Genomic DNA, 14,946 nt, shown 5'->3' on the forward strand with positions numbered 1-14,946 from the left:
CTGGACCTGCTTTCCCCCTCTCTATATTAGCTGCCTTTGAAGAAGGCCAAATAAAAGGCCAACACGTGACATCCCTGTGGTTTGCACATCATACCAATCCAAAGACTCTGGAAGGAGCGATCTAAAGCCAGTTCAGATGCTTCCAATTCACCCTGCTGCCATCCTTATTGCTCCAAAAGCCTCTGGCTGACATACAATAGCACCAAAGATAAGAGCTAATGTTGGTATGCTGATTGGAGAGTACAGAGAAGGAAAGGCAGACAAACAGAGGGGGCTGAGGCCTTCTGATGGTCAGGTGAATTAAGAGAGGATTTAACCGACCAGAAATGAAACGTGTCAGAGAAAAACAACATTAAAAGGATATTATCAAATTGAAAGGGAGAGGAGCAGTATGAAGTGCGGAGGCTAAAAATAGGACCAGTTGGATCCAATTATCTGCCTAATAAAACATGGATGAGCTCCAGGTTGATAAACTGTGAAAAACCCAGATGAAAGAATGACCTGTATCTACACTTTTCACATTCTGGACACCCTCTCTATTCCCCCCTATCTCTTTCAGCCTCTGTCAGCCTCCCTAGTGTCTTTCCCTCAAGGTAAGTGATGATACCCATTTTATGAAGCATTGGCCTCATTAGGCCCGGGTAATGACTCTATTAATCTTCATCTGCCGGGGCAGTATAAATAAAAGAAGCCCTCGAGCCCATGGATGCCACTGCGTCCCATAAAGAGGACGGAGCATCTCAGGCTCAGCAAACAGAGGACCCTATCTATGCTGAAACAGCAATAACAGCTATTGAAACAACACTGCGAGGGCTCGGCCAGCGCCTCACTGTACAAATACAGAGACAGAGAGTGCTGCAACCTTAGAGCAAGGCTTTGTTTAAAGATGGTGTGTGGAATGCCAAGCAGCGCTATGGGCTCCAGGGGGATAGATGGGGGCTTGGGGAGGCTCTAGGGGCCCCGGGGCCCTGGGGACTGCTGGCTTGGCACAATTTCCAACTGTGATGGCCAGAGGAATGTCATTCATGACCCCGTGAGGTCACAGTGATGATTTTGAGCTATAAAGGATAGTAAACACAACTTTGGTCATAGAGCTAACTTGAGAATGTCCTTCATCTGGTCTGTTAACACAGGAGAGGAGTGCTCAGCACATGGTTACACATAGTTTACATTCATTCCGCTTCGGAGGCCTGCGTCTTTAGTTTTGGATATGTTCATTACAGTACTCACAGGATGTCATCAATACAACCAGTGTAAACACAGAGACCCTTTGTGCCTTTTGTTTCTTTGTGGTGGCTGCATGCAGAGGTCTTGTGTGAGAAGACAGATCTGCACTGTCAGGCTGGCAAGCTCTCACAGGATTTCAGACTTCTGAGGCTAGACCTAAACAGCTACTTATGAAGGATAAAGCCAGGACTTCCTGCTTCTTCTTTTCCCCACAGGGTCCCCCTCATCCTCTCTCCTCTCCTCACTCCTCTGGTCTCCTCTCCTCTGGTATCCTGGGCAGACATATCGGGCCCATCTTGAGCTGTGGCTCCGCGGCACGCATGGTTGAGATACCCGAAAGAATCCCAACTGTATACGTTTCATAAAGGCCGCTTTTGTCCTGATGTGTTTTTGATCGTTGTTTTGAGACGGAACGATGATTTATGAAATGAGAGTGGTGCCTGGGGACCAAGCAGTCCCGGTAGAGAGCACTTCCAGATGTTTGATTGGGTTAAATGGGATTAGGAGGAGAGGAATTGCAAGGGGGCTGAGAGGCTGGTGAGGACCTCACAGTGAATTACTCACACACAAACATGCACAAACACAGATTCAGAGACCTGGGATTGGCCACCAAGGTAGGCCCTTTGATCTTGGATGCCAAACTACTGTTGCAATAGCCTGGTCGACTTCCTTTTGACTGGGACCAAACAGGCACATGATAATGTATCGGACCTCTCATTCAACCATACCAGTGTAAACACAGGAGGAGAAAACTTTGTTAAAACTGGGTTAGGCTGTTTAATTGTAGCATCACTGGGCAAAAATCCCATGATAAACTTTGAGCATGTTGTAATGCAAGTGGACTGAGAGGAGTCTAGACTTCTGCACTTCCTCTTGGCTCTGTTTTCAGGCTTTAGACAATCTAGCCTGTGACAGCAGACTTTGGCAAATCACAGGTCATTTCAGAGGGAGGGCGTTCCTACTGACTGTTCTACAAATGCAGACACGTGTGCACGTCCCCTTTGGGAGCATGATTCAGTAGTGGAGATATGGAGAAGTGCTTCAGAGATGGACAGAAAAATGTTGCTGACGTTAGAGGCTAGAACCTCAAATCACAGTGTGTCCTCTGCTTCTCTCCCTACCGATACAAACCACCTCGCTGGAGGGGGACTGGAGCAGCAGCTACAGAGACGGACCCCAGTCAGTGGCCGCAGTGACCTGAATCCAACCAGCACAAACCCAAGCTCCAGGGCACCGTCAAGCCCTGACTCCCCACCAGATCAACAAACTTTCTGTTATTCTGTTTTTACTGTTAACACAGGTTAGTCCTGGTGCTGCCACCAGCTACCAGACTGCTGTGACAACTGGCTAGATTTCTGCCTATCCCAGCTTTAATGGAATCTATTAAAAAAATACACCTTTTAACACACACATGTATGAGCTTAGTGTATAGTTTCCTCATATATCTGCATGTCACATCACTGAGAGCCACAGATGCCTTTAAACAGGCTGAAAACACAGGTTGACAAATGAGCATAGCTGGACTTAGGGGATGAGAAACCCACAGGGTCACTGGGTGTACTTACACATATCCATAGGGGCAGGTCTTGGTGCAGGACAAAGGTCGGCACTTGGGCACAGGGATGGTGCACTCGCACACCTCACAGCCATAATCGTCTCTCTCGTACCCCATTGGGCATTGCAGGGAACAGTATTTTCCCAGGTCAGGGCAGGAGTCATCTGAAAAAGTTGAGGGAGAGGTCATTTGATCACGGGCACAACAATCCATCATCAGTTGCTATGGGGCTGCTCACGGGAACATTCTTGTGACAGAGAAGCTTGCAAAGGCTGTAGCCATGTACACAAATAAGCTGTCACGAATATAGGTATGTCTTATATTGCTGTCAAAACCAAGTGGTTGTCATACTGCTTTGACATTAGCATGAGCACATAGGTAAATACAACACTGTTTGTCCAGCGTTATAATGCAAATCTGCAAGAGGCAGCATGTAATGAATCACATTCATGCTTCTGCAAGCCGTTCCCTGAAACATCAACCCTTTGGCTTCAACGTAAAGTGAGTAAAGTGAACTTACTGTTGAGACAATGGCAGAGCAGACATCCATTTTTGTCTTGCTGGAAGCCGTACGGGCAGTCACTCCCTGACAGGGAGCAGTTTTCCAGGGGAGGGCATAGTATGGGGCTGACTGTCTCATAAGAAGGCTCTGGAAAACAAAAGAGATGATGAGGGTAAGAACTTTGCATGAGAGCAACAACAAAGAACAAACTGTGATTTCTTTTATGATTTCCTTTCTGTTTTTTTTTTCAATATGTGTGGAGGATGCCCTCAGGTGTTATATCTCATCGATGCTTTTGGTGCCAACTGTAATAGCTACCTATTTACACTGCTCTTATTTTTGGAGTAAACAGTAATTACACATAAATGTAGAGCAATTACACCAGGGTGGGTCGCACTGTAAGGGGTATTATACCTCACCATCTTATTGTGTGGAACTGTCTCTCATTAATAAGTTGAACGTTTCTAAAGAGTATAGCTGTAGGACTGCCAGCGAAAACAATGGGGTGTCCCCTGGACTGAAGTTCGACAGCCCAGACCCTCTTGAATCAGAGCCAGCTTTATTGTGAAGCCACAATAAAGGATGAGGAGAGCTGGGAACACACAGACCTAGCACCATAGCAATTCCCGTCAAACGCCTCTCGCCACGTTCTGTGGGAGGAGCAGCCCAACGAGCTGTAACTAATTACGCTCACAAAAAAAGGATCCACTTCAATTATGCGGCCTCCTGCGTTAAAAGCACGGCGCAGCCTCACACACACAGGTGGGTCTCATTTTGGCGGGCAAGGGTAATAAAGGAACACAAAGAACCCTGCAGCTTGAAGAATGCTTCGTGGCCTCCCCTTTAATGAGCCCATGCCGACATGGCCTCTGTAGCAAAGCTGCGGGGCCACAGGAGCCTCCGACATGTGGTATGTGGCTTAATATGAACCTCATATCTGTATGAGCTATATATTAGATATGATAAATACAAAAAAGCACCTTCACAGAAGGGACAGCACTCTCCAGGGATCTTGACAGGGTACTGGCAGCTCTGTTTGCAGGCCATGGCCGTGCAGTGCGGTTCTCCATCCACACACTGACAAAAGGTGCAGTCGTCCTCTTTCCACTGCTCCTCATGGGCCCGCAGCTTATTATTCACCCAGCAACTGGCCTTAGTGCTGTCCATCGACAGTAACTCCACATCTGTGGGGAAAGGAAGAGACATAAATATTTTGGGTTAGGGAATCTTTGATGTGTTCTTTGCAAAGTCACATGTATAGCTTGGTTTTCCAATGAATGTAACTCAAACCCAAAGCTACAGCCCAATGTACCTTATACTACATCCTCTACTGTAATTGAATTAACAGGAGACAGAGGGAGAGCAGAGCTGAGGGAAGCAGGATACTCCACGAGGGAGCTAACAAGATATGGAAACTGGCTTGTTACTAAAAGCTGTTGGATTTTAGCTGACTTATCAACATTCGTAAGTGGGGAGAGGCCTCCTGGCTTTGCGACAACATACATAGAGATTTAAGTTGAAAAGAGACAGACAAGGTTTAGGGTATCACTGTGTCGTCCTGAGAGAGATTTGATCATTGTAAACACAGCACGTGTAATGACATCCATAACTGCTGGTCCCCACAGTGTCTACTCACCTTTTGGCTGACAGTCTGAACTCATCCATGTGAGTTTCAGCTGTGAGGCCTATGGTCAAAGGCTAGGTCTAGAGCTCCAGTATCTGGAACTCAGTACCCTTTTTTCAATGCTCAACTCCCTTTGTAATTACAAAAATGTAATTTTTGAACAAGCTCCGAAGGTGACGTAGTAGACCCAAAAGAAATTCTGCTCCTTTGGTCTTTTCTATGCACACATAAAGCTTATCTTCTGTCTCGGATTGTCTGTCTGCTTGTGTGTATGTGTGTGTGTCTACTTGTCTAGCAGTGATACTGGGCTATTACTAATAGACCAGATGCTGAAACTCACACAGTACATTGGCACTGCAGCGATAGTTTTGGCTGTGGAGCTCTCTCCCTCAGGTACTGAAACTGGGCACTGATGGATTTAACATGGATCCGAACTCAGTGGTACCAACGTCATTTGGTCGGTACCCTCAAAAGTATTGTACTCAATGGTATGGTACTCAACCCTAGCTGGGTCAGAGTCTGATATCATAAATTTCACCACAAAGCAAACAAAGAACTTTGCATAGAAAGCTACATTTTAGATCTGTAACCATTAGTCTTAAGGAGGAACTATAAAGTTTGAGACAGTTTAAAAGCTAATCTGTAAAGGCATTCGGCTCAGCTTGAGGTCATGTATGATGCCTGAGCCCAGCACTAGGAGATTTTTTTTTCCATTTACTGTAAACAGTTTTAATTGTTTTTGTTGCACTGTTTATTGGTAACAGAGGCAGGTTAGAAGGTGGTCTCAGAATTTTTCCCCGTGTGTCAGTGTGAAACAAAGGTGCGTTCATATTTCTGTGTGTTTATGTGTTTGGTGCAGCTTTACTGAATCTGTGTCAGAGGGAGAAAGGGTGCTGTGTACTGTTCACAGGAGTCCAATTTGCCCTATCTGATCCCAGCTGAGTTTTGGCTGCTGAGGTCCCATCCATCTGGTCGTGATTAACCTGAACAGGACCTATTTTTCTCTCTTTCTCTGCTTCAATGTGTACATCTCACATATGCTGTACCATGACCTTTATAATGAAACTTTAAAGGGTCACTCCAGGATTTTAACATTTTACTTCCACGAGGCTGGGGGACTCATGACAAACAGATTAAAAACAAGAGTGGTCTGAAGTGATGCAGCAGATGTCCAGCCATCCAGACTATTTGTCCATAATACTTATTAAGCTCTCCAAACTCTGAGGCTTACACTTCCCATAATGCATCTTTCAATTTGCTTCATGTTAAAAATATGTTGTCTCCAAGTCCATGATGAGAAATAAACTTTGTAGTACAATCTCAGACAAAAAATGCTATGAGTTTTCAGTGTAAAAAACTTGCTACACGTTGACTTAATACGCAGATGACTACCATATTTATTTTGGTAAGTTACTTCTTTATTGAACCTGCATTTATTGATTTTTTTTTTGCCACTTAGGTCAAACTGTGTTTTCAGATTGTACTATTATTACCTTACAAATTTTATCTGGCAGATATGGTGCAATGTTTGCATGTATTTGGCCCAATATTCAGACTCCTTTTAGCTCTGTTTTTGGTCTCCAACAACTCCTGGCTCTAAAACTCCTAAATATTGCACTATGTTCACCAGCTAGATGCTACCTTTGTCTGTCTGATGTTTAGTTAGCTCTTTTGCCAGAACCAGTTACCTGCCCCTGCCGTATACAGTAAAACTGTGGGCTGTAAAACAAAAACAACGCGCTGAAAGAAGCAAAAGCGCTCCGACAAGCTGAGGGGAACAGCAGAGTCTGGTGATAACTCCTTGTGGCTTTACTATAAGAAACCCTTTTCACATTACACCTAAACACTTGATCCACTGTTAATGTGGAAATATTGATTAGTACAGGTTAAAGTATAATCACAACCAGGTAAATTGAAATACATCTCTTAATCCAGATTAAGAGCATTACAGCCGATGTTCTCCACAGTGAGCCATGCAGTTAAGTAAGAGCAGCTTTCCGTAAGTAGAAGATGAAAGCATTCCATACCATCTAAACGCCTACATATTCCAGGTGTACCTCCAACACAGACCTAACATGATCTCCTCTGCAGTCTCGCTCTTTGTCTTCTTTCTTCGCTCTCATACGACCGAACTGTAGCCAAGCAAGCAGAGGCTAAAACTGGCTTCCCACCTCAATCCACTGGCTTCTGGCAGACTGTAATGTGGTCGCCATATGCGCTGCAAACCAATTTTTTTTAACAACTGCTCATATCAGAGCTCCCTACCTGGCTTTGAAAACACGTGTTTTGCGATCGGGTCCCCCATTAAGCCAGTGCCAGATATTACAAAGCCAAGCCCTACACTCTGAAGAGGGATTTTATGTTCTTAAGTCTCCCAAGTGGAAATGAATACCGGGCTGGTGCTTTAGTGGGCGTCTTGTATGCCAGGCATGTTAACAACTGGTTATATGAGGAAGCCATTAAGGTAGAGTCACTAGAGGTAAGTGTCAGGCATGATGGATTTTGATATCACCTCTACCTCTCCTGCATCAGCCTTCCACTCTGCCAGCTGGCCACACAGGCCTTCTCGTCTGTGCCACATCACCTGTGGCTTAAACCTCAGAAGCCCAAGTATAGAACAGAATCTCCCAATTCCATTGCAATGGTTGGCAAATTAAAGAATTAAGTTGCCAATGAAAACTGTATAAGAGAAGTGGACGTGGCCTTCGGGTGTGAAAAGAGAAGCCAATGCGAAAGTGCCTGAAACCAGGTGGCGACTGCACTGGTTGCAAAAAGATGTCTGATTGTATAGAAGTCAATGAGAAAATGACCCTACTTCTCACTTTATTTATTACCTCAGTAAAAAATTTCCTAATGAATTTATGGTCTCAATCACAAGTCTCAAGTCTACTTGATGGTCATTTTGTAATTTATGGTCCTATTTAAAGTAAAATGCATGTTAAAGCATGGTATGTTTTGGGGAGTGGCTAACTTCTGATTGACAAGTTGCTACCATGGCGACCTGTCAATCAAGATAGAGGTGTAGTAGTAAACCAAGATAGCGACGGCCAAAGTGCCAAACTCAAGACTTCAAAACTGCCCACAAACCACTGGGTGATATCACAGTGCCTACATCCACTCTTTTATACAGTCCATGTATGTCACATCTTAACAACATAATAAGGTAAAGGTGTGTACCTATGCAGACAGGGCAACACTCGCCCTCAGGAATGTAGAAGTTTTCACAGTCCAGTTCAGCGCACTCTGCCTTGGAGCAGAAGGAGATTCCTCCCCGGCACTGACACAGCCAACAGGGGTCCATGCGGTACACCTCACCCTCGGAAAACTCCTTCCCATTGTGGACACACTTGGGAGTGACTGAGGAGAAGAACAAGAAAGAAAAGAATCAGACACCACGTGAGGATGGCAATGCTTTACACACACTGCAGATGATGAATAGGGCACAGTGCTCTGTCAGGTGTCCATCACATTTGGCAAAGATTAACACAAGGATTTTCTCCTTGTGACTTTATGACAGAAAAATGCAGTTTTCAATCGCACATGTCAAGCTTGATCAGTGAGAGACTATCAGGATGGTATACAATCAATTACAAATTCATAAACACATCCATTCATTTTTCTGCAATTGATGGAAATGTTTATCTGAACCAAATGGTGCTGAGGCAGACACTGGTGGCTGAGGTTAAGCCTGCAGGCTGGAATGGCATTCATCAGACAATGAAGCCAAGTCCATGAGGAGGAATTTCACAGGGATCTATCAAATCTTGAAAAGGCGTCGAACTCTTGCAGCGGCGGGTAAAAGAAAACAGTAGTGGGTCTGAGGCTTTGGCAGAATCTGGGCTCAGTGTGCTGGTGGCAGGTGGAGTGAATCAATACTCCGGCCTGCCTTTCCCAAAAGCATCTTAGGACCTCACTGTGTTCCCACTACTATCAAATAAAATGAGCTTAGTTACAGCCCCTTTGGAAAACCAAGGTCTGGTCTTGTGTCCAAACAAGTAAAGTACCAGTAAAGACCAGAATACAAAGGGAAAACCTTGCACACAGGGACCTTAAAGGGACACTTCAATATCAAAACCACATATTTTCATTTGCATATATGGGTTCTTCTCTGGCTACAAAGTGAATGTGGACAAAACAATGGCTATGGATATAGGTGGTAAAATTTCAGAAACAGTCAAGCTTCAGAGCAGATTCAAATGGCCAAAAGATCAAATATCTCAAAATTAAAATCCCCTCATCTTTAGAAAAGTTGTATGGCGCAAACTACAAAAGCATGGTCCAAAACATTAGTAAGGATTTGGACCGATGGTTGACACTTCCACTATCTCTGTTCGGCCGGATCGAAAGTATACGCATGAATGTATTGTCTAAGCTTCTTTATCCATTTCAGATGTTGCCTACTGATATTCCTAAATCCACATTTGATCAATTGAACAGGTTTATCTCAAAATTTATATGGCAAGGAAGCCATAGAATTAGACTAAAATCATTCCAGCTTTGTAAACCACATGGAGGGCTCAAACTCCCGAACTTAAAATGCTGCTGCTTGGGCTGCACAGTTAAAACCTTTAACAACAAGGATTTAGAATCTTTCCTGTCTACGTTGGCTCAATATAGAAAAAAAACAAAAACTTGTGTATGGCCCCTACAGACTCTGCCTTTCCCAGACAGCCGCTAATGGAAACTCAAATGGGTGAATGTTGGAGATATTGGCCGTAGAGATGTCTGCCTCCATTTGAATATAATGGAACTAGATGGCACTCAGCTTGTGGTGCTCAAAGCGCCAGAAAAATACTTTTAAAAAACTCAACAGCAATGTTTCTTTCCAGAAACAATGGCCCAGTTACTTAAGAAAATCCGCAGGCCTTGTTTTGAGCAGTTTCATGTAGGAGCTATTTTCTTCCTATCGAACCACACCTGCTAACTGCACAGAAGGAAGAGTGCATCTACTGCCAGCCCACCTGGCACCACTGAACCAGCTAACACTACTGCAAAATAAGGCCTTATAGTTGACATGTGGGTAAGCTATTTTGACCTATTTTCATCAAATGTATATCTTTTTTTTGTTGAGTCTTTATGTTTGGATTCTAGGTTTTTCAATTCAGCCTGAAAGGGGGAAGTTTTTCTGCTCTTTGTTTTTTAAGAAAAGATGTTACTGCAATTGCCTTCCCCATCATTACTGCCTTGCAGGCATCCCAGTGCACTGGTGGAGTCGACCCTTGGTTGTCATTATATTCTAAATAATTTGCTATTTCTTTTGAAAACGGATTGATCCTGTGTTTATTCAATATGCTAGAATTAAATCTCCAATGTGTGAGCTTTCTTCTATATGTCTTTGTTACAGACAGATTCAATGAGCAGTGGTCAGAGAGATCTGTTGTTCTAATACAACATTTTGCACCTTGCCAATATCCGTTCCAAATAATAAAAAGTAATCAATTCTTAAATATGTTAAGTGGGGAGACGAAAAGAAAGTAAGGAATTGATGGATTTAAATGTCTCCAAACGTCAGTCAGTCCTTTCTTTGTTATTTTTTCTTAATGAGATATTCTCGTTTGATGAGTCAAGGTGAGGGTTCAGAATGATATTGAAATTGCCTCCACATACAAGAGTCCCTTGTGCTTCTATTGCAATCCTATCCTAGCAGATTATATACATTGTAGAAAGTAAACAATTGTCCGCCAACGTTCCCTTTATCAGTATGAATCTACCTTCTTTATCAGTAACCATGGATACATGTTTCATAGGCTACTCTTCCAGAAATCAGTACAACTACCCCTCTTGTATGTTTTCATGTGGGTTTATCCCGCAGCATGCGTTGTTCCTTCAACAGACACAGTAGTGCCTCTTTAGTCACAGCACTGCTTGCTTCCATATCGGAGATGCATTCCTCCACCTCGACAATAGCCTGGCCTTGAGTTTGGAGTGTCGCACCGACCTCAGATAGCCTCTGGTTAAGCTCGTGTTTTAGTGTTCTTCATACAAGTCCTTCCTTAAATCTTCTTTAAGCTCAGAAATAGCCGCCTGTGTATCTTTTTTGAAGACCAAGAATTCTTCAAAGACATTTCATGGAGCAGATGGTCTACCAACTCAGAAGCTTCTTCTCTCCTAACATTAACTAGCAAGACGCCATATTCCTCATCTGAGGACACCTCTTGGTCTTTTTCAATCCCAAGCATGGCTTCACTTGAAGTCCTGCTGTTGAGTTTTTCATATGTATTTTTTGGCGCTCTAAACACAAGCCAAGTGCCATCTAGTCCCATTATATTGGAGAGAAGGCAGACATCTCTACGGTCAACACTCAGCAGCTCACACCAAATTGAATGAGATTTATATAGCGCTACAGGTAAGAGGAAAAATGTGTATATTTGACTTTGGGGTGAACTCTCCCTTTAAAGTTTTTTGAATCCGTGTATAAATGTCTGTGTGCGTAATATCTATAATACCATCCTAACTTTCAGTTTCCATAAAATGAGGTTAATATGATTAATTATTTAAAATGAATGGTGATAGTTTTGTAGCTGAAGGAGAAGTAAGATTACCGCATAACATCTCAATGGTAATAGTAGATTTACACATTCAAACGCACCGCATTGGTTTGGGTGACTCAACTTTCTAAGATCTTAACAAACCACACAGCACTTTTTCATCAAACACACTCCTACATTAGGGGAGTAAGGCAATGTGGTTATGTAAGAAATTCTCCAGACTCATAGACGAGTAGCTACACTAGTTAGGCGAGTAAATGCATTGCACAGATGCAAGCAAATGTGGGGGCCAGCGGTTGCTATAAATGAGAGGCGAGGGTTACAGCGGCATCTGTACACCATACCTTTGGGTGCAGACTTATAACGTCTGCGCCGATGACCCCATGCCTCCTGACAACCAGCACTGTGCTTTAATACAAAGCAGGTGGGCCAACTGAGTTGAAAGTAGAGCGGGATTTGTTGATCTTTTATTCTCTTCATTGCCATCTTCTTGTTCCATTCTTTCTTTTCCTCTCTGCCTCTCTCAGTATTCTTGCCGTCCTGCTTTGCGTGCAGCAAAACCAAGCAGAGAAAATGCAATAAGCACTTTAGCTGGCCGAAATCAAAAGGCACGGCAACGTTTTTTAACGCTCACAGAAGCAATAGGAAGTCACATGAGAGGATGCTCACATGTGATTTCCGCAGTGTTTGTTAATGGTAATCCCTATAACAACTTGCGGCACAGAGTCTAAATTCCAATCATGCTTTGTGATGTTCAGGCTTCTCTAAATTGAGGTGAGGATTGGATGTGGAGATGTGCATGGGCTATAAAAGACTGACCCAAAGCTTTTCTAAATCATTCATAATGGACTGTCATGCTGACGCTTCTCGTGGTTTACAAGCGAATGAAGCAAAACCGCAGTGGGGAAACTTGAGTTTTTCCCAGAGAAGAATAATGACGGGATTTATTAAAATCAACTTTGCAGTGATACTGTTGATCAGCTCAGAATATCAAATGACAGGGAAGAAATACGAGTTTAAGTTGTGCCACAAAAACAACCGCTCATCAGTGCCTGAGGACATGCTTGTTGCGTGTTTATAACAAACTCAAGCTGAGCCCCCTGAGAACCGTTATGGTAGTGATGTCAGCCTTATTGCTTAACACTGGCGTAAATCTCAAAAGAACATGTGCTGTCCCGAACCTACTCTGCATCCAGGGCTCACTATGGGGGACACGATGCGGAATCTGTGCCAGCTAAAGTATTGATAAACAGCAGACAACGGCTAAACAGGACCAAACAGGATCATCTGTAGCATCAGATGACATCAGGTCAGGACAGTGCTGCCAGGTTTGCTCTGCCACCCAGATACAGCCATTCTCTGGCCAACAGTGGAAAGAGTCTATCATCGACAGAGGCCAAAACACACAGGTGGGATTTATTGTCACTGCACACACTGACCCTGACTAAATATGAGTCCTCAGCCAAGTGGGCAATGGAAACAAGTTAATCAGTCCAAGCCAGACACGCAGAGACAATGGGGGGCCGTGCTAAAGTTCCATTAGAGGATAGGTATTGAAAGCAGCATAGACTTATAAGATACAGTATTTGTTGCCACTGCTTTAGGGGCCTCTGGGGAGGTGACCAGGGAGCCCAGTGTGCGTCCTTGTCCGTGTCCCTGTCTGCGGAGCTTTCTGACACGGCGCGCAGTCATGCAGGCCTAACGGACGGTAGGGGCAGCACAAAAGGCATCAAGCCCCAGGCCCAAAGAGCAGCAGACACTTGTTATCAAAACACTGATCCCATGGCCCCCACGGCTGCCATTCAGCCCCCGCCGGCCTGCCGGACTCGATTACCCTCCCCACTGGCAGACTGGAGCACATAAAAAGCATTCCCATCAATGAACTGTTGAACCTTTTCCCTTTGGACGTGTGACCAGACAGGAACCCTTTGACACTGCACTTCTGTTGAGCAAATTCGTAGCCTAAGCACTTTTCTGGTCACTGGGCTCGTTAAGTCCATTAATTCCGGGACACGGCACTCATTTATGCATGTGGAGGGGCCAGAATGGGAATTTGTTCTGTTGGTAAAACAGCGAATATTTGTTGGGAGCACAGAGTAAACACACCAATACCACAGGTCCCCTCCCTGCCTTCCTGACTCTCCTGGCTGCCTCTGAGCCACGTCAGAGAGCGCTGAGGTCTCTCCATATGTGCTCAGCATCTGCTCTCTCTTTCTCTGCATTTCCTGTCTCTTACTCACCAGGTGAGAAAATGGCGCAGGAGCATACTTCACACCAGCAATCTACTTTAAAAGACCCATTATATTTAATATCCCTTCAGGCAACAGAAATATTTGTGGATACACCCTTGAAAAAATGCCTTTGAACCGTGGTCTTAACCCTGGGAGGCATCGACCCGGCCTGATAAACAGCCCAACAGTAATTATCCAATCAGCAACTTTCCTTTTCATCTGTGGACATTTGGTCAGCAGGGAGGAAAGCCCTACTCTGAGGAAAATAATTGCCTCCTCAAAGGCGATGAATCTCACACCGACTGTGCCATTGCTACCCCCAGTGGGAGGCCAATCGAAACAGATTGTGTAGTGTGCAGTTCAGTGCAATAACCTTTCTGGCATTCAAAGACATCACAGCAGTCTCCTGGCTGACCGCTGGCCTGGCTGAGCGGTACGGCGCGCTGTCCGCTTGGGCACTGGGGCTTGTGGCAGGCACGGAGGTCGCAAGTGCACTGGGACGGGATGGAGGGGCAGCAGCCAGCAGGGGGCGTGTAGCTCTTGGTCAGGACTGAACCCTTAGGGCAGGAGGGCACCTGCAGAGCGGGACACGTCACACCGGCACACCTCAGCTCCTCTGAAACACACAGACATGGATGCATTCACATTAAGAGACAGGTGGGCATGTAGCATATCTTAGTCTATCTTTTTCATTTACTGTAACACCACCTTCAACAGCTCTAGACCCGACAGTGCCCGCACTGCTCTGCAAGAGGAATGAGAGTTTTTTCAGTGCTTTCACATGTGTGCACTTGTGTGTGTGAGGGCTCCTTGTAGTGTCAGTTGAGCCACTTTAGAACAGCGCTACTCGTATTACGGTCTAAAGGCCGAGTTCACACTGTCACCCAACACAATCTCTGTGCACAGTCATCAGATCCCCACTTCACTTCGTCTGTGACAGCTTCACAGCATCCTGTCAGAGAAGTGAGAGCGGCGCTGTAGACACGACAAGGCTCTCTGCATATCCTGTCTGCGGGCCTCTGATCCCACCCAGCCTGGCTCACAATCCAAACAGCCCCTCACGCTCTAAAACCAGTCATTAATACCAGCCAACCTTCAACAGAGCTTCTCTTTTTAGCCAGTTTAGAATCTCCCCTTCGCTTAGCATACCAGGATGTGTTTGTCTTTTCATTTGCCAGAGCCAACATAATGGCTCTGATACCCCTTGTAAAAGGGGGAAAGAGGTGCAGGGGCACTGGAAATCTGGGCAAGGGGCTCAGGGGTGTATTTTGGAGCCTGTTCAGGAAAAGAAAAGTGGAGCGCCCCTCTGTACAGCCATT

The 14,946-nt window shown here is 44.8% G+C and overlaps 1 protein-coding gene across 1 annotated transcript in view; it reads right to left on the reverse strand.

Moving 5' to 3' along the window:
• Nucleotides 1–14,946, reverse strand: part of crim1 (cysteine rich transmembrane BMP regulator 1 (chordin-like)) — a 42,509-nt gene that overhangs the window by 13,029 nt on the left and 14,534 nt on the right. Inside the window, exons 4-8 of the mRNA XM_049596571.1 lie at nucleotides 14,001–14,243; nucleotides 8,086–8,265; nucleotides 4,265–4,468; nucleotides 3,303–3,431; nucleotides 2,793–2,946 (exon numbers count right to left, since the gene is read on the reverse strand). Of these exons, the coding sequence (XP_049452528.1) occupies nucleotides 2,793–2,946; nucleotides 3,303–3,431; nucleotides 4,265–4,468; nucleotides 8,086–8,265; nucleotides 14,001–14,243 (910 nt within the window). The remainder of the gene's footprint in view (nucleotides 1–2,792; nucleotides 2,947–3,302; nucleotides 3,432–4,264; nucleotides 4,469–8,085; nucleotides 8,266–14,000; nucleotides 14,244–14,946) is intronic.

The sequence above is a fragment of the Epinephelus fuscoguttatus genome, linkage group LG14 (assembly GCF_011397635.1).
Source record: "Epinephelus fuscoguttatus linkage group LG14, E.fuscoguttatus.final_Chr_v1".
Classification (NCBI taxonomy): Eukaryota; Metazoa; Chordata; class Actinopteri; order Perciformes; family Serranidae; genus Epinephelus; species Epinephelus fuscoguttatus.